The 26923-nt window shown below is 37.9% G+C and overlaps 1 protein-coding gene across 5 annotated transcripts; it reads left to right on the top strand.

The window, feature by feature from the left end:
* LOC115830334 (protein IMPACT) lies at positions 1-25411 on the top strand. 5 transcript variants are annotated; one of them, XR_004029083.1, is made up of 12 exons: positions 1-148; positions 1277-1405; positions 2225-2277; positions 3670-3732; positions 10901-10986; positions 13384-13506; positions 14963-15066; positions 17311-17384; positions 18954-18997; positions 19993-20083; positions 21711-21845; positions 22671-25411. XR_004029083.1 is itself a non-coding variant. In XM_030808627.1 (12 exons), the coding sequence occupies exons 1-11, from the start codon at positions 113-115 to the stop codon at positions 22737-22739; spliced, it is 963 nt and encodes a 320-aa protein (XP_030664487.1). In that variant the 5' UTR covers positions 1-112; the 3' UTR covers positions 22740-22759; positions 23253-25411. The 5 variants fall into 5 exon arrangements, 4 of the variants coding, with proteins under 4 accessions (XP_030664487.1, XP_030664488.1, XP_030664486.1 ...); XM_030808627.1 differs by lacking the exon at positions 18954-18997 and having other exon boundaries at positions 22671-22759; positions 23253-25411; XM_030808628.1 differs by lacking the exon at positions 22671-25411 and adding an exon at positions 20796-20818 and having other exon boundaries at positions 21711-21798.
* Positions 25412-26923: the final 1512 nt, after the last annotated feature.

Genomic DNA, 26923 nt, shown 5'->3' with positions numbered 1-26923 from the left:
GCGGTTCCGGGTCGGGCCGCGCCGCAGCCAGCTCTCGGCTCGCAGCCGCAGCGCCCCGCCCCCGCGCTCCGGACCTGGCAGGCGGCGGCTGCAGGGCAGGTCCAGGGGCCACATGGCTGAGGGGGACGCAGGGAGCGACCAGAGGCAGGTGAGGCCTCGGCGGGGTGCTGTCTCTCCAGGCTCGGCTTGGGCTCGCCTCGCCATCCCAGTCCTCCTCAGCCGAGGGGCCCTCCGCCCGGGGCCGCCCCGGGTTCTGCCAGCAGTGGCCACGCCATTTGCTCCACCGCGTTCCATTTTCCCGGCGCTTTCCCTAGGCCGAGCGCTCTTAGGCCGGCAGCTCCTCGGCGGCCGCGGGCTCGGCCTGTCTCGGACGGTGTCCTCGTCAACCATTAACACGCGACTAAGCAGCTCTGGGCCGAAGGCAAAAACCGGGGTTTCGCTCCCCACCCTGCCGCCGCCGGGTCATCTTGGACAAATCACTTAAGAATTCGGGTTTCCCCCTTTGCAAAATGGCAATAGCCCAGACCCTGGAGGTCCCCGAGAGCCCACCGAATCTCACTCCTTCTGGTCCTTGGCATCGAGCTTTCCCTGTGCCTTGTTCACGTGGGCGATCATAAGTCTTTTCCTACAGGGCTGTGAGTACAAAATGAAATGCTGCGAAGTCGAATGGATACTTTGCTTCCCATCTTTTCCCTTTAGGTCCTCCAGTTGTTTTTCTTTTTTAACCCTAAGCCCAAAGAATAATTTATGAAATGTTTTAAGGATTTGATTACCAACCAACCAACCACCCATCTAGTCCTTGTGTACCCCCTCCCCAACTCCCCCCCACACAAAATTTAATACGAAAGAACCAGTGAGACACCCAGCAGGAGTATACAGATAATGTGGGGCAGAGCTATTGGGGGTGGGAGTCAGGGGTGGAGATTACCTGTTAAAAAAGAGAAGGTGGAACAGAGAAGATAGGTTTATCTTTTCACGTGTGAAAGGTCACTACAAAGTATGGGAGTGCATATATATTATATTTTGGCTTAACAGTGGCCAAAAGCACAGTAATGCAGTAGCAAGGCTGGCTCCAGTCATTGGAGTAGCGCCTAGCAACTACCCAGACAGCAGAACATGGTGAACTGCTCTTAAGAAACATTTGGCCTGGTAAGGCTCATCTAGGAATCGTTTATCTACTCTGGTAATGTTGAATGCGAATATCTTGTAAAGTAGTAAGAATAGGGTTTTGAGATATGTACATTTCTTGACTTTAAAAAAAATCAATTTCTTTCAGAATGAGGAAATTGAAGCAATGGCAGCCATTTATGGCGAGGAGTGGTGTGTCATTGATGACTGTGCCAAAATATTTTGTATTAGAATTAGCGACGATATAGATGACCCCAAATGGACACTTTGCTTGCAGGTACTTTTTCCCTCTTCCCTGCAGCCATCTTTCAGTTACAGTATGAACTATATGGTTGACTTCTGTATTCTAATGATTATTTGTGTTGTTTTCTAAATTGTTGTTGGCTTTTATCAATGATTAAACACATGGGCAGTTACATCTCAGGTCACTTTCAAATCATACATTAACTGATAGTTTCAGTCTTTCTAATCCAATGCTTTTAATCATTTAAAAGTTTTAAATGTACCCTTGAGAGACTGTAGTTTTGCTTCCCTTCATTATTCTCTTCATCTAATAGGAGAGGGTCCAAACCTGGAAAGATGGCTAACATTTAAAAGGAAGGAGAGGTTAATAATGTAGATGACTCGTAGAGGAGACATTCATTTCTTTATTAATTGAGAATCAATGATCAATGATCATTGTAGTTAGGATAAAATAAATGAAAAGGTCAGCTATGGCTTTTCTTAGTGCTTAATCTTTGATGACTGCTTGTATGTACTTTTAACATAAAGGATGCAAAACAGTTTTTGCCAGTGTTTGTTTTTATAATACTGATTTGAAAAGAAGTATGTATGGTTCTCTATTATATGTTAGCTATTTCATATAGTTAATAGTGTTTCCTAGGATTTTTGTAGTATTTCTTCTGAAAACTACCCAGAAAATATTATAATGCCACTCCATCCACTTGGGGTCAGGGTATAATGTCCATATTTCAGTTTTCCTTTTCCTTTCATCTCTGTCCTCCTTGCCCTTTTTGTCCAGTTGCTAGCTTTATAAATATGGTTACCTTTGAACCTTGATGAAGTGTAAACAGATGTTTTTGAACCTGCATTGTAGGTGATGCTGCCGAATGAATACCCAGGTACAGCTCCACCTATCTACCAGTTGAAGTAAGCTGTATTTCTACATTTATATTGTTGTAAAAAGATTATATTTTGAAAGATGTTTATACTGTGCTTTGCGTTTACATAAAATACCTTTCTTATTAAAATGTATATAGAAATTAAAAATACCTTTTGGGTTTGGTATAGAGCATTTAAATAAAAATTAAATTCTATAAAACAATGAAATATGCCACTTAGTATAAAAGAGAATCACAAGGTTCGTAGAGGTGAAGTAGCTACAGAATTGTCTTTTGAGATGAGGAAGGAAACCTTCCTCTTTAGCCTAGTAATCTAGAAACCTTGGCACTTAGAGTTTCTCCTAACCTAGTTCTCCTGACCTAGCCACAGTTCCTTGATGTATCTGTAAGACTGCCTGCCTTCCAGGAGTTACCTATGATGCTTCTGGTGTTTCTCCCTGCCCCTTTCCCCGTTGATGTGGATGAACAATCTTCTTAGCAGCCCAAGCTTAATCTTTATGAGCCATGACCTGTTGATGCAAGTGATATTTCATCTACCTTGGTCCCATCACCTAGTAATATGTAGAAACCCTTGGGAACAGAATTGCATAAAAATCTCAATTACTAGGCTGGTCTGATTGTAGACCAGTGATTGGTTTATAACCAGTAATTGATCACAACTGGTTAGATTTCTTTGTTTCTTCTTCACTCCCACTGCTTCACTTAATTAGCCTTAAAAAAAAAAAAAAACTCAATTACTAGAATTTTTACCTATTAGGTTTTTTTTGTGCACATATTTTAAAACCGTAGCATTAATGCTTACTATTAATAATGGGTCTGTAAATTTTTATTTTTATTTATTGCAAATGATATAGAATGCTTGTAAACATAAATGTCCTTTTCAGAATTTTTTTTTTTTTTTTTGAGACAGAGTCCTGCTGTGTTTCCCAGGCTGGAGTGCTGTGGTGTGCTTGACTAACTGCAAGCTCCGCCTCCTGGGTTCACGCCATTCTTCTGCCTCAGCCTCCCGAATAGCTGGGACTACAGGCGCCTGCCACCATGCCCGGCTAATTTTTTGTATTTTTAGTAGAGACGGGGTTTCACCGTGTTACCCAGGATGGTCTCGATTTCCTGACCTGGTGATCTGCCCGCCTCGGCCTCCCAAAGTGCTGGGATTACAGGTATGAGCCACCATGCCTGGCCAATTTTTAAACCATTAAAACAGAGTAATTTTGGTGTGGGTTTTGTCATGGTTTCTTGGGAAGGCTGAATGAATTAATGCTAATGAAAGCATTTTGCAACATATAGATTTATACAAATATAAGACCATCTATGAAAATAATTTTTTAAAGCCAAAAATATTTATTTGTGATGTAATCAGTAATTTGAGATATAAACATAATCCTTGAATAATCTTCTTAATTGTTTTATTTAATCTTAGTGCTCCTTGGCTTAAAGGGCAAGAACGTGCGGATTTATCAAATAGCCTTGAGGAAATATATATGTAAGTGACAGGTGATTTTTTAAAATAATTCTGTTAGTGATTGTATTGTGGGCTTTTGTTGAATCTGTGAACCCTTTGTTAGAACCTTTCTAAACTTTTTAAAGCTACCTCTGCTTTAACAAAAAGGACTCACTTGAAGAGACCTTGAAAGGTTAGTTGTATAATTTTATATATACATTTCATAGCTTCTACTTAGATACAAAAATACAGTAATATTTAGAGCTAATAACTGTAAAAAGCATTTAGCCAAGCTGGGTACGATGGCATAGGCTTGTAATCCCAGCTATTCAGGAGATTGAGATGGGAGGATTGCTTGAACCCAGGAGTTCGAGATTAGCCTGGGCAATACAGTGAGACCCCCACCTCAATCTCAATAAATTAAAAAAAAATTATTTGCTAAAAGGATCTTCTTAAAAAACAAAAACACTTAGCCAACTTGTGAAAGTAAATTCAGAGATACTGCTTTGATTTGGTATTTTCATAGGCTACGTAGAATGAAATTGATTACAGAATCCTAAGTGTAATTATTTATTAAATCTCTATGTAGTTTGAATGGTAATTTCCCTTGTATTAGGCCATAAGACTCAGAATCTGTTGATGGGCTATATTTTTCATTCATTCCTTCATTCAATAAATATTACATGGCAGGCACTGTACTAGATCCTGGGTGCAGGTATGGCTAGCATGAACAGAAGTGCCCTTTTTCATGGCAGTTAGAATTTATGGTATGGGAGAGATATTACTTATAACATTGTAAAAATGACTATAACAATAGCTGTGGTAAGTTCTATGAAAGGAAGATATGCAAAACTAATTGAGTTTGAAACAAGACCTGACATAGTCTAGGAGGTGAGGGATGGCTTGCTTGACTTAAAAGCGGAGTTAATTAGGGGATGGTAATTCCAGTGAGAGGCCACAGCACAAGCCTTGGTGTTGGGGAGCTTGGCACATTACAGGAAACAGTAATGGTGATATGCAGTGGTAAGAGACAGGATGAGATGGAGGGAATATGGTGGGAAAAGGACCTGGAGAGGTAGACAAGACAGGTCTCGCAGAGTTTTGCAGGTTATGTTAAAGATTCTGTCTTTATACTAAGAACAGCTGGAAGCAGAGAAGGGTTTTAAGTAGTAGGGTGCCATGATAAGATTTTCTCTTTTTTTTGAGACAGGTTCTTGCTCTCTTGCCCAGGCTGGAGTGCAGTGGCACAGTAGTGACTCACTGCAGTCTTGACCTCTCAGGCTCAAGCGATTTCTCCCACCTCAGCCTTCTGAGTAGCTGGGACTATAGATAGGTGCCACCATGCCCAGCTAATTTTAATTTTTTTAATTAAAAAAATTTTTTTTTAAATTTTTTGAGATGGAGTCTTGCTCTGTTGCCCAGGCTGGAGTGTAGTGGCATGATCTCGGCTCACTGCAACCTCTGCCTCTCGGGTTTGAGCAATTCTCCAGCCTCAGCCGCCCGAGTAGCTGGGACTATGGTGCCCACCACGACGCACAGCCAATATTTGTATTTTTAGTAGAGCCGAGGTTTCACCATGTTGGCCAGGCTGGTCTCGAACTCCTGACCTTAAATGATCCACCCACCTTGGCTTCCCAAAGTGCTGGGATTACAGGCGTGAGCTACCATGCTCTGCCTTCAGCTAATTTTTTTAAAAATTATTTTTTTGTAGAGGTGGAGCCTTGGTTTGTTGTCCAGGCTGGTCTCAAACTCCTGGCCTCAAGCAGTTCTCCTGCCTTGGCCTCCCAAGGTGCAGAGATACAGGTTTAAGCCACTGTGCCTGGCCATGATAATATTTTCATTTAAAAAAGATCATTCTATTTCTGTTTGAAGTAGTGTTTGGAAGGTAGCAAGAGTAGATGTGGGACATCAGTTAGGGGGATAATGCAGTTGTCTAGAGAAGATATATCTATGATTTAGATTAATTTTAATGAAATAATTTAGTAAAATAATGTTCTGGAATATCAGTTTTCCTGTAATCCAGGATCTAGTAAGGATTGTATTATATGTTCTAGGTGGCCACTCCATTTGGTACAATGACAGTCCCTCTTTGTGTCCCTGGGATCCAGGCCAGGTTTCTTTTCCTCCCAAAATATTTAATTAGAAAATGGTAAGTTGTTGTGGAATCCATTCTACTTCTTCCTGCCTAGAGCGAGTATGGTCTTCCTTGGGTCCCCATTTAGTGATTCCGTCATCCTTGGTGGAAGTATAAGTATTTCATTAATTAAATGTTTTCTGAATCTCTCCCTAACATTACTGGCCACTCCAACTTTTGTGCCCCCAACAAACTTCTTTCTATAATCCTCTCATATTTGCCAATTTATCTGCCCCCCCCACCCCCAATAGAATAAGATCAGTATACTGTGGATTTGTTCACCATTAACACCAGAATTGTTCATCTAGTGGCCATTTTTCAGCTCTTACCTAACTTTTGGTGGTATTGACCACTTCCTCCTTGAAAATCTTTCCACACTTAGCTTCCATCATGTTAATCACATTCATCAGTTAGCGTTTTTTCTTACCCATGTACAATGTCATACACTCAGAAGTGGCTCTTCACCTGCCTGTCCCCTCTCCCAAAAGTCCTCCTTTTACTAAAAGATACCTTTCCACAGGACACAACTTTCCTTTTCTCTTTAACTAGTTCACTTGAGCTATTTGAGACTTAGGAAGTGTCAGAGATTACAATATAGTTTGTTCTAATGGTGGAATATGGGGTCTTGTTTATTTAATGCACTCGAATAACCTTGGTCCAGTGGTATTATTTTCACACACGTAGTCTAAGTAGAAATACACATCTTACTTTTAAAAGATTTTTTTTTTTTTTTTTAAATAGGGCCTCACTGTGTTGCCCAAGCTGGCCTTGAACTCCTGGGCTCAAGCCTCAAGTGATCCTCCTGCCTCAGCCTCCCGAGTAACTGGGACTACAGGCACATACCACCACACCTGGCTTTATTTTTAAAACTTTTGTGTGACAACTTTTTTTTTTTTTCTTTTTCTGAGACTGAGTCTTGCTCTGTTGCCCAGGCTGGAGTGCAGTGGTGCAATTTAGCTCACTGCAACCTCCGCCTCCCAGGTTCAAGCAATTCTTGTGCCTCAGCCTCCTGAGTAGCCGGGATTACAGGCGCACACCACTACGCCTGGCTAATTTTTGTATTTTTAGTAGAGACGGGGTTTCAGCATTTTGGCCAGGCTGGTCTTGAACTTCTGACCTCAAGTGATCCACCTGCCTCAGCCTCCCAAAGTGCTGGGATTACAGGCCTGAGCCACCACGCCTGGCCTTTTGTGACAACTTTTAATCATATTTTCCATATAATTCCAGCAGAGGGCAGCAAGGGGGAAATACAGGTTTTTAAAAATTAAACATGGGCCAGGTATGATAGCTTTTGTCTGTAATCCCAGCATTTTGGGAAGCTTATGTGGGAGGACTGCTTGAAGCTAGAAGTTTGAGACCAGCCTGGGCAACATAGTGAGACCTTCTGCATCTCTATAGAAGTTAAAAAAATAAAAATTAACTGGGTGTGATGGGGCGTGCCTGTAATCCCATCTACTTGGAAGGCTGAGGTGGAAGGATCACTGGAGTCCAGGAGGTCGAGGTTGAGTCACTGCACTATAGTCTGGGTGATAGAGTGAGACTCTGTCTCAAAAATAAATATATAAAAAGTAAGTCTGTGAAGAAGGGACTCTTTAGAAGAGCAGTCAGTAACCCAGGAGGGATATAGTGGAGGCCTTCATTAAGGCAACAAGAATATGAATAGAGAAGAAGGTCAGTTAAAGAAATACTTAAAAATATATTGGCCAGGCACGGTGGCTCATGCCTGTAATCCCAGCACTTTGAGAGGCTGAGGCAGGCGGATCACCTGAAGTCAGGAGTTCGAGACCAGCCTGACCAATATGGAGAAACCCCATCTCTACTAAAAATACAAAATTAGCTGGGCATGGTGGCGCATGCCTGTAATCCCAGCTACTTGGGAGGCTGAGGCAGGAAAATCGCCTGAACCCGGGAGGCAGAGGTTGCAGTGAGCTGAGATCGCGCCATTGCACTCCAACCTGGGCAACAAGAGTAAAACTCTGTCTCAAAAAAAAAAAAAAAAAAAAATATATATATATATATATATATATATATAAGCTAGGACTTGGTGACTGATTAGATGTAGATTAGTTTGGTTATTGTACCTACTTTTTTTTTTTTCTGAGATGGGGTGTCTCTCTGGTGCCCAGGCTGGAGTGCAGTGGCATGAGCATGGTTCACTGTAGCCTTGACCTCCTGGGCCCAAGTGATCCTCCTACCTTAGCCTCCTGAGTATCTGGGTGTATAGGTGTGCCACCACTGGCTAATTTTTGTATTTTTTTGTAAAGAAGGGGTCTCGCTACATTGCCCAGACTTGTCTGAAATTCCTGGCCTCAAGTGATCTGTCTGCCTCTGCATGTCAAAATGTTGAAATTACAGGCATACACTACTGTGCCCAGCCCTTAATTTTTATTTAAATATTTTGCATATGAATATTTTGAATAAATGAAAATAACTTGATAAAACAAAAAGTAAATACATTTAAAATACTTAGAATATGATACTGTTTAAGAGAAAGTGAAAAGGATTACAAGTTTTTTATAGTATTTGATTTTGTGATCATCTATTATAGCAATATTTAATTTAGAAATCCAAGAAAATAATTTTTGAAATTTTCTACATCTCTTCACATTTTGATGTATCATGGAATCTTAGGTTTTAATGTTGGTGAGTGAGGCTTCTTGAATCAAAAATTACAATGGATAAAGTTAAACAGACAAGGAAGACTGTATTCAAGGCCACTGCAATAGGGGAAAGAGGCCAGAACTAAGTGTGAACTCAACTCCTCTGAAACAAAAGGCAGAAGGGTTTTTAAGGGCCAGGATGAGCTAGTGGAAAAGTACTGAAAGATATTATGTGGGGCCATTAATCGGGTGTGTTGGGCATATTGAGTTATTGTTGAGTTTGCAAATATTTCTCTTTGTGAGTAGGCCATCTGTGTTTACTAATAGGTACCCATTGAAGTTAGCCTCCTATTCTCCCACAGACACTGGAAGATAAGGGCAGTGTCTTCTTTGATGATGTGTTTCAAAGGGATGGTTTCCAGGTCCTTGAGAAAGACATTTCCTGGGTTGTAAAACCAATTAAAGTTTTCTATAAAAAGATTTACATATATCCCAAGGAGATGGAGAAGGAATTTACAATGACAAGTTTTCTAAAGAAAATGCTCTAAGAAAAGGGAGGTAAGGGCCTAGAGTCAGGAATGGGCCCATATAAAGTTTAGTCGAGCTGAGGTTAAGGCTGTTTCAGTCAGGCTTTTGGAGTCAGTTTTTTAAATAGTGTCATCTCTTTGTGTCTATTTTCTCATCCGTAAAAAGGGGATAATATTGTAAGCATTAAACTAGCAGCTGTCATTTTTTTGTTCTTTAAAATTTTTTTTTTTTATTTTTTTGAGATGAAGTCTTGCTGTGTTGCCCAGGCTGGAGTGCAGTGGTGCAATCATAGCTCACTTCAGCCTCCAAACTTCCAGGTTCAAGTGATCCTCCCACCTCAGCCTCCCAAGTAGCTGGGATTACAGGCACACACCACTGTGCCTGGCTAAGTTTTTTAATTTCTTGCAGAGACAGAGTCTCGCTTTGTTGCCCAGGCTGGTCTCAAACTCTTGGTTTTAAGCTATCCTCCTACAGTGCTGAGATTATAGGTGTGAGCCACCACATCTGGCCTGTTTTTTTTGTTTGTTTGTTTTTGTTTTTTTTTGAGAAGGGGTCTTTTTCTGTTGCCCAGGCTGGAGTGCAGTGGCACGATCTCCACTCACTGCAGTCTCCACTCACTGCAACCTCCATCTCCCAGGCTCAAGCAATCCTCCCACCTCAGCTTCCTGAGTAGCTGGGATTACAGGCACGCACCACCACCTCTGGCTAATTTTTGTATTTTTTTTGTGGAGATGGGGTTTTGCCAAGTTGCCCAGGCTGGTCTCGAACTCTTGAGCTCAGCTGATCTGCCCACTCTGGCCCCCAAAGTGTTTTGATTACAGCACGCCCGGCCCTGGGCTGTTCTTATTTTAAAAATCATCTCATCCAGCTTATAATATTGAAAATTAGGTGACAGAAACTCAGATCAAATGATTAGTTTAACTTCACACAGCTTAGTGCATTTTAGTGACTAGCTTTACTGTTGTATCAACCAATACAAGTATTTAGTTTTAGTACTAGGAATTGTGGGTGTGATGGAGAGGATTTGAGGGTATAGAATTATTTAAAAACAATGTTGTTTTCTTCTCTCTGCTTGTTTTGAACGTTTTGGTGGGTTCCGATGAGTAGTGATAAAGAGAGATAATGGTTTCAAGGGAAACTTAGAGGAAGGAGGTGAGGTGTTACTATATAGTAGGGTGGTGATATCTTTAAACACATACCATACTTACCTACAATTAGTGTCTTTCTCTAAAGAGCAGACACTTGGGCCTTTATTTTATTGCTGTTACCATCATTTAACATAACTATGGACATGACTTTAAAACCCGTGACACATTCTTTTTCTCAGTGATCCTTTGAGATGGATTTAGTTATCTGAGGCAACCAAACATCATTTGGAACCAAAATGAATCAATTTAGGCAATAGAATATTTTGTCAGAAACAAGATATGAATATAAAATTGTTGAATTGTCTTTTAGGTCTTGTAAATTGACTCCCCGAAGGAGTTTCCCATATGCTTTGCATTCTTTCTTGTTGAGATAAGTATACTAAATGATAAGTGTACCAAATAAGTGGTTTGAAATTCTTAAAAAAGTTTAAAAAAGCAAGCAATGATCAGACATCGATACTGAAAGATTGTATCCACTTACAGAAACTAAGTCACATTTATATTTCTCTAATCCATCTAGTTTGGAAATGTTTATTCCCCTCTTTGGTTACAGCTCTTCTGCTTATTTTAAAGTAAGCCATGTTAATTTTGGAGTCAACTGGAATTTTTAAGGTTGCTATATAACCTGTATTAAATACTCAGACACAAATGTTGATAAACCCCAGGTTTTTATAAATTATTTTAAAAAAGAAACGTTTAGATTGTTTATAATGTCTTGGATTGTGAATGTCTGTATCTTCTTGAATTTGAGAAGATGATTTTTGAAATAACAAATTTTTTTTCCCCTGAATTTTTTTTAGACAGAATATCGGTGAAAGTATTCTTTACCTGTGGGTGGAGAAAATAAGAGATGTTCTTATACAAAAATCTCAAATGACAGAACCAGGTAGGATTGAAAAATACTATCAATACTCTTTAACTTATAATAATTACATTTTTATGTAGCTCCTCTAATTGAAATTTAATATGAAAATCTGTATTCTGGTTATGGTTTGTATATTATAAAATCCAAGTTTCTCTGAAAAGTTTAATTACTCATGTAATTATAGTTATTTCTTTCTGTAAGGTTTAGCCTCTTTGATTTTGTGTTACAGTATTCCTCCTTATCTGAGATTTCGCTTTCCATGGTTTCGGTTACCTGTGGTCAACTGTTGTCTGAAAATATTAAATGGAAATTTCCAGAAATAATTCATAAGTTTTAAATTGTGTGCCATTCTGAAAATGTTATGAAATCTCGGGCTGTCCCATTCTGTCTAGGATCTTGTCTAGGATTCTGCATTGCTTTCCATTGTTGTTTCTCTTTACTCTCCTTTAGTCTGTAAACAGTTGCTCAGTGTTTCCTTGACTTATATAACCTTGACACTTATGGAGACTACTGATAGCTATTTTGTAGAATGCCCCTCAATTTGGGTTTGTCCAGTGTTTTCTCATGATTGGAGTAAGATTAGTAGCTGGGAGTGGTGGTGTACTCCTAGCTACTTTTTTTTTTTCTTTTTTTTTTGTACTTTAGGTTTTAGGGTACATGTGCACAATGTGCAGGTTTGTTACATATGTATCCACGTGCCATGTTGATTTCCTGCACCCATTAACTCGTCATTTAGCATTAGGTATATCTCCTAATGCTGTCCCTCCCCCTCCCCCCACCCCACAACAGTCCCTGGAATGTGATGTTCCCCTTCCTGTGTCCATGAGTTCTCATTGTTCAATCCTAGCTACTTTAAAAATTTTTTGTATAGACGAGGTCTCCCTATGTTGCCCAGGCTGGTCTCAAACTCCTATGCTCAGGTGATCCTCCTGCCTCGATCTCCCAAAGTGCTTGGATTACAGGTGTGAGCCACTGTGCCTGTTGTATCATATGCCTTATTATTGGTGATATTTACCTTGATGTCTCGGTTACGGTGGTGTTTGCCAAATGTCTCCACTGTAAATCCTGTAGTCAGGGTTCTCCAGAGAAACAGAACCAATTGAATGTATGTGTGTATTTATATGTGTGTATGTACCCACACACAAAGAGAGAAATATATTTTAAGAAATTGGCTTATACAGTTGTGGAAGGTGGCAAGTCCAAAATTTGCAGGATAGGCTGGCAGGCTGCAGACCCAGGGAAGAGTGAATGTTGCGGTTTGAAAACAAAGATGGTCTGCTGGAAAAATTTCCTCTTCTGGCGAGGTCAGTCTTTTAAGGCCGTCAGCTGATTGGATGAAGCCCATATGGAAGACAATCCGCTTTACTCAAATTCAACTGACTTAATTGTTAATCTCATCCAAAAAATACCTTCAGAGAAAAATCTAAAATAGTGTTTAACCAAATATATGGGTACTGAGGCTGGGCACAGTGGCTTGCACCTATAATCCCAGCACTTTGGGAGGCCGAGGTGGGTGGATCACTTAAGGTCAAGAGTTCGGGACCAGCCTGGCCAACATGGCGAAACCCTGTCTCTACTGAAAATACAAAAATTAGCCGGGCATGGTGGTACATGCCTGTAATTGCAGCTACTTGGGAGGCTGAGGCAGGAGAATCACTTGAACCTGGGAGGCGGAGGTTACAGTGAGCTGAGATGGCACCACTGCACTCCAGCTTGGGTGACGGAATGAGACTCTGTGTCAAAAGTAAACAAATACATGGATACTGTGGCCTAGACAAGTTGACATGTAAGATTAACCATTGCAGTTACTATCTTTTCTCTTTGTAGCTTGACGGAGATACTTTGAAGCTATGCTAATATCCTGTTTCTCCTTAAACTTTCTGCCACTGATTTTAGTATCTATCCATGGAACTTGTCAACAATATTTATCACTGTAGTGTTTGCCTGATGATGATTTTCTGTTTTCTTCATTCCTTCCTCATTTAGTAATTGGAATTCTATTACGAGGAAGGGATGTCTCTTCCCATTTGTGTATGTATTTGTTTATCTGTTTATTATCAGTATGGACTCATGTATATTATTTCAGTCCATGGGTTAAAATGCCATCCGATCATTATTTTTTTGTTGCTCAAATTGTTCTAGCTTTGACCTTTAAGAGCCCCTTCAGGTTAACTCCTGTGTTCTTTTTATAAGCCCCATCTCTTTTTGAGCATTTCCCAGTTTGTGGATCCACATGAGCTTCCAGGTTCATCTTGTAGTTTCCTTGCTCCAACTCAGGAATCAACCAGTTCTCCTATGGGCTGAGTGCTGGTTCCTTTCGTTGAAGAGTGGTATTTAGAACCCAAGACCCAGTAATTTTTTTAAAAAGCGTCATTTCTTACCTGCGTCATAGAGTAATTGTGTCTCATATTCACATAGGCCCAGATGTAAAGAAGAAAACTGAAGAGGAAGATGTTGAATGTGAAGATGATCTCATTTTAGCATGTCAGCCGGAAAGTTCGGTTAAAGCATTGGATTTTGATATCAGTGAAACTCGGACAGGTATAATGTTACTAACTAATTTCTTTTGAGGAGAGTGGGTTGGTAGTATTATGTATTGTTCTTTGAGATGATAGAGAAATTTACTAATTTTCTCCAGTTTTAGGAAGGAGTTATTAATTTGCAGATAAGATTAATTTTTTCCTGCCTGTTGGCAATTTTGGTGTTTGCCAAGTCTTATCAGAATGGCAAGGAAAAAATGGAAATTTACTCTTTTCCCCCTACTTTCTAGAGTTTTGATTTAGTGATGGAAGAAATTGAAACTAAGAAAGGCTATTAACGTTTTTAGTTAACATCATGTTTTTACATTTCTGTATTGAAATCCTTAGCTGTTTCCTGATGTTTCAGGATTAAATTTTAGTCTATGCTCACAAATACAAATATATTAACTGAAAGTGCAGCCCCAGAAATTAAAGCTAGTAAAATGCCTTTAGGAGTTTTTTTTTGAGAGATGAGGTCTCACCGTGTTGCCTGAGTTGACCTTGAACTCCTGGGCTCAAGTGATCCTTCCACCTCAGCCTCCGAGTAGCTGGGACTACAAGCACACATCATTGTGCCCAGCTTGAGTTCAGTTTCTGTTTTTTTGAGATAGAATCTTGTTCTGTCGCCCAGGCTGGAGTGCAGTGGCACGATCTCAGCTCACTGCAACCTTGCCTCCCAGGTTCAAGTGATTCTCCTGCCTCAGCCTCCTAAGTAGCTGGGATTACTGGCACATGCCACCATGCCTGGCTAATTTTTTTATTTTTAGTAGAGATTGGGTTTCACCATGTTGGCCAGGCTAGTCTCGAACTCCTGAACTCAGGTGATCCACTCCCTCAGCCTCCCAAAGGGTTGGGATTACAGGCGTGAGCCACCATGCCCAGCCATGATCCTTAAACTTGTTTTAAGAGGTGTAATAACTGGAAATCATGATGCTCTTTAAGGAATATCAATTGGATATATTATTGATGTATTTAATTCCATCATGTGAAGTAGAAACAGTTTCATTAGCAGAAGGCATTATATTATAGCTACACAATATAAAGAATATAAATTCATAGTTTTCCCAACTCAGAGGTCTAACAGCAGTGAAACTGATAAATAAATTTTATATTAGCTATAAATATTTGGTTTCAGGACCCCTTTATACTTTTAAAAATTATATATTAGATATTGTACCAACTTATACTACTGACTGCAGCAGTTCAGGTTTAGTCCCAACCCACTGCTTCCCCTGGGTAACCTTGGCAGGTGGAAATCATTTATAAATCAAGTATTTTAATCTTATGTACAATATACTTAGAAACTTTTTACTTAAAATTATAATTTAAATTTAATTTTGGTAGATAACAATTAATGGTTATTTTAGTTGATTTGCAATGTAATTTACATTTCCTTCCCAGCTGCCCCCCCATTTTATTTTTTTCAGTATTTTGACTGTAAGGCTTTTTAAAAAATAAAGTTTCTTCTACATTTCTAGAAGTAGAAGTAGAAGAATTACCTCCGATTGATCATGGCATTCCTATTACAGACCGAAGAAGTACTTTTCAGGCACACTTGGCTCCAGTAGTTTGTCCCAAACAGGTAAAGTTCCTTTGTCTAGCTCACTTTGATGATTTACTAAAATAATTCAGGTAAATGATTTTGCAATAATGCCCTTGTTTTTACTTTTATGTTTTATTTTCATATAAGATAAAAATTATTTGTTCATTTTTCTACTCCCAAATTACTGTGAATCACGGAAGATTTGTTTTGTTTCTGTTTGTCTCTGCTTGCTTTCTTTCTTTTTTTTTTTTTTTTGAGATGGTGTCTCACCATGTTGCCCAGGCTGGTCTCAATCTGGACTCAATCAGCCCTCCTGCCTCAGCCTCCCAATCCAAGGTATTGGGATTACAGGCATAAGCCACCTAGCCAGGCCTGTCACTGCTTTCAAAATTGTATCTAAACTCTGATTAGGGGTTAACACTCTAATGAATCTTTAAGAAACACCTATTGTGTTATTATAGAAAATTATGATGCTTAGTATCTTGTCAAAAAGAATTATTTGTCCTGTCAGATGGGAGTTCTGTGAAACTAAGTCCATTCCACTGTTATTATTCAACAAAGGGGACATTGGACAGACTGGCTAAACCAAGTCCTCCCTACCTGACTTACTTTCCTTTGTGCTTCTTGATCTTAGGTGACCTTATTTCCACCCAGGGATATAAATGGGAGAGGTTTCAGCCGTAAACTATTCCTAGGTCTTTGCCTTTCTCATTCTCCTTTCAGCAGAATCCTTTTCTTCTTCCTTGCTTCTGTAATGTAGCTCAGCTTGCATTATTGATATACGAGGCAATTTCAATACTACCTGTAAAGTTACATTTTTTAAAAAGTCTCATTTACCGCAGGTTTTAGGCATGAGTCTCTTCCTTTGGTCTTTGCAGCTACCCTACTCTTGAAGCTCTTTAAAACCCTGGCCTTCAGGGATACGGCTCTTTGTACCAGGCTGTTTCACTCTCTGAAAGAGGAAGTTCTTTTCTGCATTGACTTGTGGTCAAGATCATAACTTTTGGTGCGGACTTCTGGTCTTTTCTCTCAGGAATCCTATTTTGTCCCTGGCCCTTAGTCACATCTTCTTCCCAGGGTCCTCCTGAGACATTCTAATTCTGAATCTGTTCATTCTGAATCCTCTTTCTGTTTCTGATCATAGTCACTTAGATTTATAGCATTATAATTTGTGAGAGCTGAAACAAATTTTAGAGGTCATTGTCTATTTTATTGATCAGAATTTGAGAACCTGAAAGATTATAAAATGATAAACAGAAGATTGCACAATTTGTGATCCAAATTGGTGTCCCCAACTCTGGCTCAGTCTTCCCTGCCACCAATATTTCTTCCTTACTTCTTGCCATTACAACATTCCTGAAAAATCTGACCATGTGTCACTCTGTTCTCTCTCTTATCCACCTTCGCATGTGTAATCTTTGCTGACTTCCAATGTCTACAAGGGAACATCTAAACTTATTACACAGATCCTTTATAATATGGCCGTAGCTTATCATTCATGACACATCTTCTGTCATCTCATTCATACTCTAAGTTAAGCTGTGTAAAGCTTCCTGAACTTTTCTCTTTTTTGTTCCCACTAGGGTTGCCAGATAAAATACAGAATACCTAGTTAAATTTGAATTTCAGATAAACATTATTGCATGGGATGTACTTATAGTAAAAATATTACTTGTCGTTTATCTGAAATTCAAATTTAAGTGGATGTCCTTTACTTTTATTTGCTAAATTTGGTCACCCACTCTCTGTATTTGCATATAGCCCTGTTCTCTGTGTGGAATGTCTTCTTCTTGCCCCATCTTTCCTTTTGATGCAGAAGAACTGCCACTTATAAGACCTGGCTCATGTGACCTCCTCTATGAACCTTACTTGACTCCCAGAGAAAGCTGTCGTTTTATAACATTTGGAACATACCATTATTGTACACCCGCTACATTGGATGTATACATTTGGTAAATTTCAGAGCTAGTTTTTAGAAGTTTTACAGATACATTTAAAATTCCCTACATGGGGAACAAACTTTCCCTTTGACATAGTAATACTGAAATATTTGTTGATAATTAGTGCTCAAAAATACCAGGTCTGTCATTTTTATACCAATTATGAGTACCAGTCTCTGCCCCTAAAATGAGAAGGAAACTTTGTAAATGAGTTTTTCAGAGTATAGTAGACTCTTTAAGTGACTATTTATTTTAATACAGCATGCTTCAAGGTATTTTTCTAGCATTTATTTACAGAGCAAATATAAAAAGCATACTTATTTATATTATTGCTGTTTTTAAGGTGAAAATGGTTCTTTCCAAATTGTATGAGAATAAGAAAATAGCTAGTGCCACCCACAACATCTATGCCTACAGGTGAGTAATCATCACAAGTTTTAGTGTTTGCAATTTGTTAAAAATAGAGGGAAATGATGCATGATTTTAGAAAATAATAACTATTATGTATTTTTTCCATTGTAATAGTAATAGACATGTGGAATATTTGGAAACTGCAGAAAAGAAAAAAAGAATTGAAGGGAAAAATCAGGCATTTTCTGCCAGCAAATGTAACTGACACTATTTTGGTTTTTGTTTCGTTTTTTCTCTGCAAAGTTTATTTTTTCCCAATGCTTTACCCTTGTATCCTGTTTTTTTCTTAATTAAACAAAAGCACTTTTTCATATTGTTATAACTGCTTGATAAATACCGTTTAATGGTCGTAAAATATTTGAGGTGCCATACTACAATTTAACCATTTCCTTTTAGTTTTTCGTATTTTTCACAATTATAAAGAGTGGTCCAGGGAACATCTTTGTATACTTTTTAGGTTATTTCCTCAGGATAGGTTCTGGTTGCTTGAGATTCTTTTTTGAAATGAAATGGGAATATAATAAAAGGAAGAAAGAATTCTTAGAATTATCAAAAAGTGTGAACAATTTTGAAACTCTTGATATATAGCCAAATTTCTTGCAATGGTTTTGTTTTGTTTTGGTTTGGTTTTTGAGACAGGGTCTCCCTTTGTTGCCCAGGCTGGAGTACAGGGGCATGATCGTGGCTCAAGCAATCCTCCCACCTCAGCCTCCCAAGTTAACTGGGACTATAGGTGTGAGCCACCATGCCCGGCATAATTTTTGTATTTTTTTGTAGCAACAGGGTTCTGCCATGTTGCCCAGGCTGGCCTCAAACTCCTGAGTTCAAGTGATCTGCCCACCTTGTAATCCAAAGTGTTAGGATTTACAGGTATGAGCCCGAAGGTTTTTAAAACCAATTTATGCTCCCATAGCAGTGAATTAAGAGTATTTCTTTTACTACGTGAGTTTCAGTTTTGACAATTCAGGTTTTTATATGCATCTTTGCTGATTTGTAAGTGAAGAGATGAAGGGCATTTGAAAAAATACACAAATTTGTGAGACTTTAAAATAACATAGTGTAGGCCTAAAATAAATCAGAACATAGGGACTTGGTGTAAATTTAAAATGTGATTGAGACTATTTATAGAATCTAGGCTATCTGAAACTGAAACTCAAAAATTCATCATTTTGAGTAGGTGAGTTCTTAATATTACTAATTTCACATCTCTTTAAGTGCCAAAACTTACTTACAAACAATTATTTGTTATGTAATTCCCATCTTAATAGAGTATCACTGGATAGAATTTTAATGTTTTCTTAATCAGTTATGGCCTTCAATAGGAAAATGAGGAATTAGACTACTCTCAGTCATTAGAATGGGCTGTAAAAATTGTAATGTTCATTTATTCTACATGTTTTTTGAGTGCCTACTCTGTGCCAAAACTTTATATAAATTAACTGTGATTAGTTAGCAATTCTACCACTGTAAAAAGGTTAGCTTTTTCAAGATCCCATAGTTAAGTGATGGAGCTGAATTTGACAATCCAATTTCATTTGTTTTCTTTATTTCATTCCTCTATGGCTGTGGCTACAGCTTCAACAATCTCGTATCTAAGCCATGTAAAAAGAGAAAAAAAGGTACTCATAGTATTTTAACTTTAATGTTCATAGTAGGTGGTCAGTAAATATTTAGAGTGGATGGATGGATGAAGGGAAAGAAGGATGAGTGAATGAATGAACGTGACTGCTGTAAGGTAACATAACTGACTTAGGTGTGTAGATGAGCTTTTATAGCTTTTAGTATTTACATTAAAAGTTTACAGCTTTTTATGGCCAGAGTTGGGAGGATGTCTTTACTACATTTACCCAGTTCCACATGATACCATTGTAGGGCCCTAAGAAATCCACCAGATGGCATACTGTAACTGACACTATTTTTTTTTTCTATCTCTAGCACTTATTTGCCCAGCTTATTTTACTCTATTGTAGGCCTATGTTATTATTTCAAATATAACTTTCTAGTTTAAATGGATAAAAATACCATGATTTGTCTCTAATATTAGTAACCATCCAGAGGAAAATTTAAATCTTTACATTCTTAGAAGAAAATAGAGAAATGCTTGATGGCTGGAATAAGATGAAAGTATAAAATATTACCTTATGTTGGTTTTGTTGCCCTCATCTTTTTCATATGCTTTTTGTTTCACTACATCTTAAGGCTCTCTGAAGACAGATGCATGCCACTTACTTCCTTTATAATATGTCGTAGTACCTGTTGCTTTTATACAGTGTATTCTCAATAAATGTTTTTCAATGATTGCTCTTGGTAGCTTCAAGGTTAAATGAAGTAAGGGGAATGTCACATGTATAAATTCACCTTCCCATAATAGCAACATTTCTGATATAAAGGAGATGCCTTTGATTCCTAGCTTTCCCAAGTATATAAAAAGGCAAACATACTGGATAGTAAACTGTCAGTGAAAATATATCTAATATAATACATATTTCAAGAAGGATTTAAAAAAATGAATATGCCAATTTTGGAAGTAATCAAAATGATCACAAATATTGAGGAATAACTTTTATTATAATATTTTAGTTTCAAAGTGTAATGCTCTTACCTGTATTTGCAGAATATATTGTGAGGATAAACAGACCTTCTTACAGGATTGTGAGGATGATGGGGAAACAGCAGCTGGTGGGCGTCTTCTTCATCTCATGGAGGTAGGTGTGAGTTAAACTATCAATCCTGTTCTGTACAAGCCATAAAATTTCTCAACAAAACAGAGCTCCATTTAGTAATAGCTAAGTCGTTGAACTATGTAACATAAGATATATTTGATTTAATTAGTAGTTGATGTTAAAATATTGATTGAATGAAAATTTTAACCAGTGGATGTGGGACAGAAAGCAAATAATTAATAAGAAGTGCTATGCTTTCAAGACATAGACAATAGAAGATTGTCTTCAACTTTGGGAAAATGCTTTGTTTTTTTGATAATTTCCTTCTCTTTATTTTTTCTATTCTTTCTTTATGGAACTCCTGTTAGTTGGATATTGGAACTTCTGGATAGATCCAGAATTTTTTTTTTTAATTAAGTTGTCCATCTCATTGTCTTTATATTCTGAGACATTTTCTTGACTGTTGTCCAAAATTTCTGTTGAATTTGAAATTTTGTTTAGCAACCATATATTTAATTTTTAAGAGTTCTTTCTTGTTTTCAGTTTTTCCCTTTTAAGAATATCATGTTCTGTTTTATGGCTCCAATATCTTCTAAAATTTCTCTGATTATATTAATTAGAGTTTCTTTTTTAAGATGTTCTCACCCCTAAAAAATTTTTTCCTGGTCCATTTTTGTTTATCTTGTCCTTTCTCTTTCATGCTGCTGGATTTTCTTCATCTGTCTGGTGATCATTTATTGTTCATTAATTTTAGGATTGGATTGTTTTTTTCCTAAGGTAGTTACCTGGTTTTTTTCTGCTCTTGTATGTGAAGGTTTATTTTCTAACAAGGCCTTTGCCTTGAATAGTAACTGTGTTTGTGGGTCAGGCCTGTAAACTGGTGGGCTTCACATTAAGGGCAGCATTTGACAAATGTCAAACTGATGAAGATGGCCAGGCATGGTGTCTCACGCCTGTAATCCTAGCACTTTGGGAAGCCAAGGTGGGGAGATCACTTGAGCCCAGGAGTTCGAAACCAGCCTGGGCAACATAGTGAAATCCTGACTCTACCAAAAAAACACAAAAATTACCCGGGCATGGTGGTGCATGCACCTGTAGGTCTCAGCTACTTGGGAGGCTGAGGTGGGAGGATCACTTGAGCCCAGGAGGCAGAGGTTGCAGTGAGCCAAGATTGCGCCACTGCACTCTAACCTGGGTGACAGAGTGAGACTGATCTAGATCTTAACTGATGAAGACCTTACTAATAGCACCAGGGATTGATGCCTCGTGCAGCCCCTGTAGCTTTGTTCAGAAGCAGGGTTTTTTTTGTTGTTGTTATTTCGCCTAGTGATAAAATGCTGCTTAAACTTAGCTGTTCTGGTTGAAGTCACCAGGTACTAGAATCCTACTTGCATGGTCTCCCCTTCACTCTGTCCAGTTGCCCCAAATCTGGGAATTTGAGGACATTGTGAAACACAGTGATGGTTTTCCAGATTCCCTTCTGTTCTTCCATTTCACTCCCTGAATTGTTAGTAATCTCACTCAGTGCCTACTCATATGGCTCTACAATTAAAGTCACTGGGAAATTTTATGTGCGATTTTATATATGGGTTATTTCATTCTCCTTTTTTAAAACTCATATTTGTACATATCTGTCTATGTATCTAATTATGCTTCCAAAAAATAACAGATTTTGAATGTGAAGAATGTCATGGTGGTAGTATCACGCTGGTATGGAGGGATTCTGCTAGGACCAGATCGCTTTAAACATATCAACAACTGTGCCAGAAACATACTAGTGGAAAAGAACTACACAAATTCACCTGTAAGTGGCTCCTCATACTACATCTAGAGAATTTCTCATCACTGCCTGGGAATTTTTTTAAAAGACAGAAAATTAAGAATGAATCAGAATGTGGGTGGTGAATTGGTAAAACCTTTGGATGAAGAACCTGGAGACCTAGACTCTAAACAGTGTGTCTGGCCAGTCACGTGACTTTGGACAGATCACTTCATCCCTTCGCACCTTGATTTCATAGGACAGATCACTTCATCCCTTCGCACCTTGATTTCATAGATTCATAGAATTTTATAATTAGAAAAACCTTTTAAGACCAACTAGGTTCCATCCCTAAAATTGAGCCCCAGAGTGGTTGTAGCTGATATCACATCAGACTAGATGTTCTTTAAACATCTATAAAATTCTGAAATTCTCCATTAGTGTCAAAACATCTCCCCCTCCACTGGCATACCTTTAGATGCTTTCTTCCTTTATACTTTGAGTTTATTTTGTTTTATATTTTAGGTATGTTCATATCTGCCTTATTTAAATTTTACTGCCTTACTTGGGAAAGTGGGACAATAGATGAAATAATATTGAAATTATTCAAACATAAATCTACTAGATAAATAAAGTTTCCTTGATTATTCTTGTTTAAAAAATATTAGCCTATAAGTGAAAGTACCCTGTAAAACACAGAAATGACACATATGAAAGTGATCATACCCTCACTGTAACATATATACATACATACATATATGTATGAATATATGTGGAATATATATGTATAAATATATTCTAAGTGATTAGATTGAAAGTTTCATCTTTATGTAAATGGAGAGATGCTGCACTGATTTGTGTCTTTTTCAGGAGGAGTCATCTAAGTCTTTGGGAAAGAACAAAAAAGTAAGAAAAGACAAGAAGAGGAATGAACATTAATACCTGAAACTATAGGAAAGGTTAATTTGCCTATAATTATATATACATTCCATAGTCATCAAGGAATATATTGTGCAGAGAGAGTATCCTTGACTGCTCAAGTCAGCCAATTCAGCATGGATACCAACATTAGCTTTTCTTCTTTGGTTATATCATCTGCCAAAAATAGAGAACTTATGATCTATTCATGTGTGTTTCAGGCTTATTTGGAGAACTAATTTGCACTTAATCACCACTTCATCTAATTTTAGCAAGGTAACAGTTGCCCAGGGCAGTACCTGAATTAACTGTCCATTTCAGTACATGTCAAGTGCCTTTGTTAGGTGGAGAAGAAATGTCTCTAGAGGAATATAAATACCTGATTTCTTGTCATCGAGATTCTTGTACTGTTAAATGAATATTGCCTTTTACTGCTCTTTATGGCTTATTGGAATAGGGGCTCATTTAAGATTGATCTTGGAGAGTTTCTTCTTCTGATTTTAGTTCATAAGTATGTCACCTTTCATTTTATAGTGTTCATCGAGTAATGGATTAAGTGAAAATCCAGGAGTAATCCATCTGCAGTTATGTGCTGAGGTGATAATTCATCCAACGTATTTGTTAGCATAAATATTATGCTTCACTTTCTGTTGCAAATTGATGATTGTGAAATTTCAGAAAGTGATTTTCTAGTCGGCTTTTTTTGTTTAATTCTTGTAATGTAAGCAATAAATATGGAGTGTCAGTAGTCTCCCTCCACCCCAGAAATGTGTTGGTGTAACATTCTCGTTTCTTTTAACAACCTGGAAGTACCTTTCTTGTGATCTTCACTGAGGAATTAGAACTATGATAGAAGTTAGGCTGTGGTGAATAGGACATTTGTAGAGTGGGATAGAGGTGGCAGAATGACCCTGGTGTAGGGCAGGAGTATGTTGTGTAGTTACATCAATTTGATGCCTGCTTTCCATCTGCACTCCAGACAGCTTTCTCAGTTCCAAGATTTTGCAGAGAGAAGGAGCAAACCTTTTCATTGGAAAAACAGAAACAACCCTCCCCCCATTTTTTTCCTGCTATTCACCAAACCTTTATGTTTCTTTCATCTTCCAGTTACCTCTAGGCATTTAGACAATGAAATTTACCTTTGAGATATAACAATAAGTGATTAACTGTTCACTTTCAGATGTAATGGCAAACAATTGTTAAAAGTTATTAACTGATCACAGATTTGCCTGGACTTCCCTTCCCAGGGAGGAAACAGAAGTTAGGAGGCAACTTTGGGATGGTGCTAGAGCATGGAAAGCACAGAGAATTGGACAAACAGGTCTTTTTCTCTTTTCTCTGATGTTTTACCTTTAAAAGATCCAACATCCTTACCGTTGGTATTTTTAGTAAGGTTATAGTAAATAGCTTTACACCAGGATGGATTCTGAAATATAAATTCTAAATTATATTTGTTATAACTATATTTTATGTTGTATGTTATCAAGAGTCATCAGAGAATGACCTTTTTGTGTTTGGAACACTTGGTTCCATGAAAAGTATGCTTTGTGTTTTAACTGTTAAAATAATTTAAAAATTAATTATTTTACATAATTAAATAAGTTAGAAACTATTAACATTAAATAATTTCCCAATTTCAACATGTCAAACCTATGAAGGGAGATAGGAAACAATGAGAAACTTACTTTTGCTCCTTTATACAGAATTATTAACTATATTTTACTAACTAAAAAACTCTAGTATTCTTTACCTAAAGTCAATTGGCTGGTAAGAGGGAGAGATGCAAAATTCTCCAGTTCTGAACTTGGAGCTATTTCACTACTCTTAATGGAAACTTGAACTAATGATAGATAGTATTTTTTTCCTCTATATAAAATTTTTGTCTTGATTAGGAGATTTATCAGTTCTCCATATAATAATTTTCTACAATCAGATCTATGCTGTGGCATATTTTGCTTTATTTAAAAATTTTTTTTTAGAGATGAGGTCTTGCTCTGTCACCTAGGCTGGAGTGCAGTGGCATGATCATGGCTCACTGCAGCCTTGACCTTCCAGCCTGCCAAGTAGCTGGGATTATAGGCATGTGCTATCACACCTGGCTAATTTTTAAAATTTTTTGTAAAGATAGGGTCTTCTTATGTTGCCCAGGCTCGTCTTGAGCTCCTGGCCTCAATCGATCTTCCTGCCAAGGTATTGGAATTACAGGTGTGAGCCACCATGCCTGGCCTGCTTTGCCATATTTTATAGTGTGTTAATTACAAATAGTCTTCATATGCCAGAATATAAGAGCAAGTTTTATCTGCTTTTTAGATGGGAATTGCAGAAGCTACATCAAAAGTATGCTTTGAGGTATATGTACTGAAACAGAGCCTTTCTGAAGAGAATTATATCAAACTAATTACAACCAAGAAATAATAGTATGAAGTGGATACTGTTTGGAGGACAGGAAAATTTATTGGGAAAATTACATAATCCCTCTGATTCCACTATCCAGAGATAGCCATTATTATTAATATTTGGTATGTACATCCTTATATTATTTTTTTCTTACGCATGATTTTGTATATATGGTTATTTTTCTTTCCATAAAAATGGTATTAAATTGTATATACTGTTTTGTAGCCTACATATTTCATATAGAAGTATATTGTTCACATTTTCCATGTCAATAAATATTCTATGGCTTAAATTTCTTATGGCTGCATTGTATTCTGTCTTCTCAGTATTATATTATACTAACTAGTCCTCCACTTATTTCTAATTTTTAAGTTTTTTTCAACTTTTTACTGTTATAAACAACTGTGAAAACCTACCTCATTTGCAGATTTTTTTATGTATCTTTAATTATTTCATCAGGAGAAGCTCCTAGATACAGAATTTCTTGGTCAAGGTTTGTACATTCTAATAGCTTTTGATTAGTTGAGTCAGATTGTCATCCAGGAAAGTGTTATCAGTGATTACTCCATTAATATTGTGTTGGAATATTTAATACTAGCCAAAGATGGGAAAAAATAGGCAGTTTGCTTGATAACTCCCAAGATCCTTTTTAAAAAAGTAAGCTTTTTGGCCAGGCACAGTGTCTCACGTCTGTAATCCCAGCACTTTGGGTGGCTGAGGCAGGCGGATCACTTGAGGTCAGGAGGTTGAGACCAGCCTGACCAACACGGTCAAACCTGTCTCTACTAAAAATACAAAAAAAATTAGCTGGGTGTGGTGGCGGGCACCTGTAATCCCAGCTACTCCAGGGGGGCTGAGGCAGAAATATCACTTGAACCTGGGAGGCTGAGATTGCAGTGAGCCCAGATCGTGCCTTTGCACTCCAGCCTGGCGACAGGAGCGAAACTCCATCTCAAAAAAAAAAAAAAAAAAGTAACCTTTTTGCCTTGAAATAATTGTAGCCTCACAAGAAGTTACAAAAATAGTAGGTCCTGTGTACCCATCACTGAGCCTCCCCTAACAGTAACGTAACTATAGTAAAATTTCAAAACTGGGAAATAGTTTGATTACAATTCCTTTATCAGATAAATGATTTCCAAATATTTTCTCCTAGCCTGTGGCTTGTCTTTTCATTCTCTTAGCAGTGTATTTTGCAGAGTAAAGTTGTTAATTTTGATGAGATCTAATTATCTTTTTTTTCCCTCTTTTTTGGATCATTCTTTTTGATGCAACATCTAAGGACTTTGCCTAACCCCAGGTCTAGATTTTCTTCTGTTTTTAAAGTTACATCATTTTGTATTTTTCATTTAGATCTATTTTCCATTTTAGTTTTTACATAAGATGTGAGATTAAAGTCAAAGTTTTTTTGTTTTGTTTTTTGCTTATGGATGTCCAGTTATGAAGTGACTAGTTTTTTAAATTGAACTTTTTTTTTTTGAGACAGGGTCTTGCTCTGTTGCCCAGGCTGGAGTGCAGTGGCCTGATCATGGCTCACTGCAGCCTTGACCTCCCTGGCTCAAGCAATCCTCCCACCTCAACATCCTGAGTAGTTGGGACTACAGGTGCATGCTACCACACCAGGCTAATTTTTATATGTTTTGTAGGGATGGGTTTCACCATGTTGCCCAGGCTGGTCTCTATCTCCTGAGCTCAAGTGATTTGCCTATCTTGGCCTTCCAAAGTGCTGGGATTACAGGCATGAGCCGCCATGCCTGGCCAGATTGAACTTTTTACTGATAAATATTCACAAGGTAAACACATACGTAATC

The sequence above is a fragment of the Nomascus leucogenys genome, unplaced genomic scaffold, assembly GCF_006542625.1.
Source record: "Nomascus leucogenys isolate Asia unplaced genomic scaffold, Asia_NLE_v1 000088F_40869_qpd_obj, whole genome shotgun sequence".
NCBI lineage: Eukaryota > Metazoa > Chordata > Mammalia > Primates > Hylobatidae > Nomascus > Nomascus leucogenys.
This window is presented reverse-complemented; position numbering and strand designations above follow the sequence as displayed.

What these genes read in the sequence shown, in the direction of transcription:
- LOC115830334 (XM_030808627.1), top strand. Translation starts at nt 113, where the DNA reads ATGGCTGAGGGGGACGCAGGGAGCGACCAGAGGCAG. An exon ending in CCACCTATCTACCAGTTGAA is followed by an intron (nt 2,278 to 3,669) that starts GTAAGCTGTATT and finishes ATTTAATCTTAG; the next exon opens with TGCTCCTTGGCTTAAAGGGC. An exon ending in GTCTTCTTCATCTCATGGAG is followed by an intron (nt 20,084 to 21,710) that starts GTAGGTGTGAGT and finishes AAAAAATAACAG; the next exon opens with ATTTTGAATGTGAAGAATGT.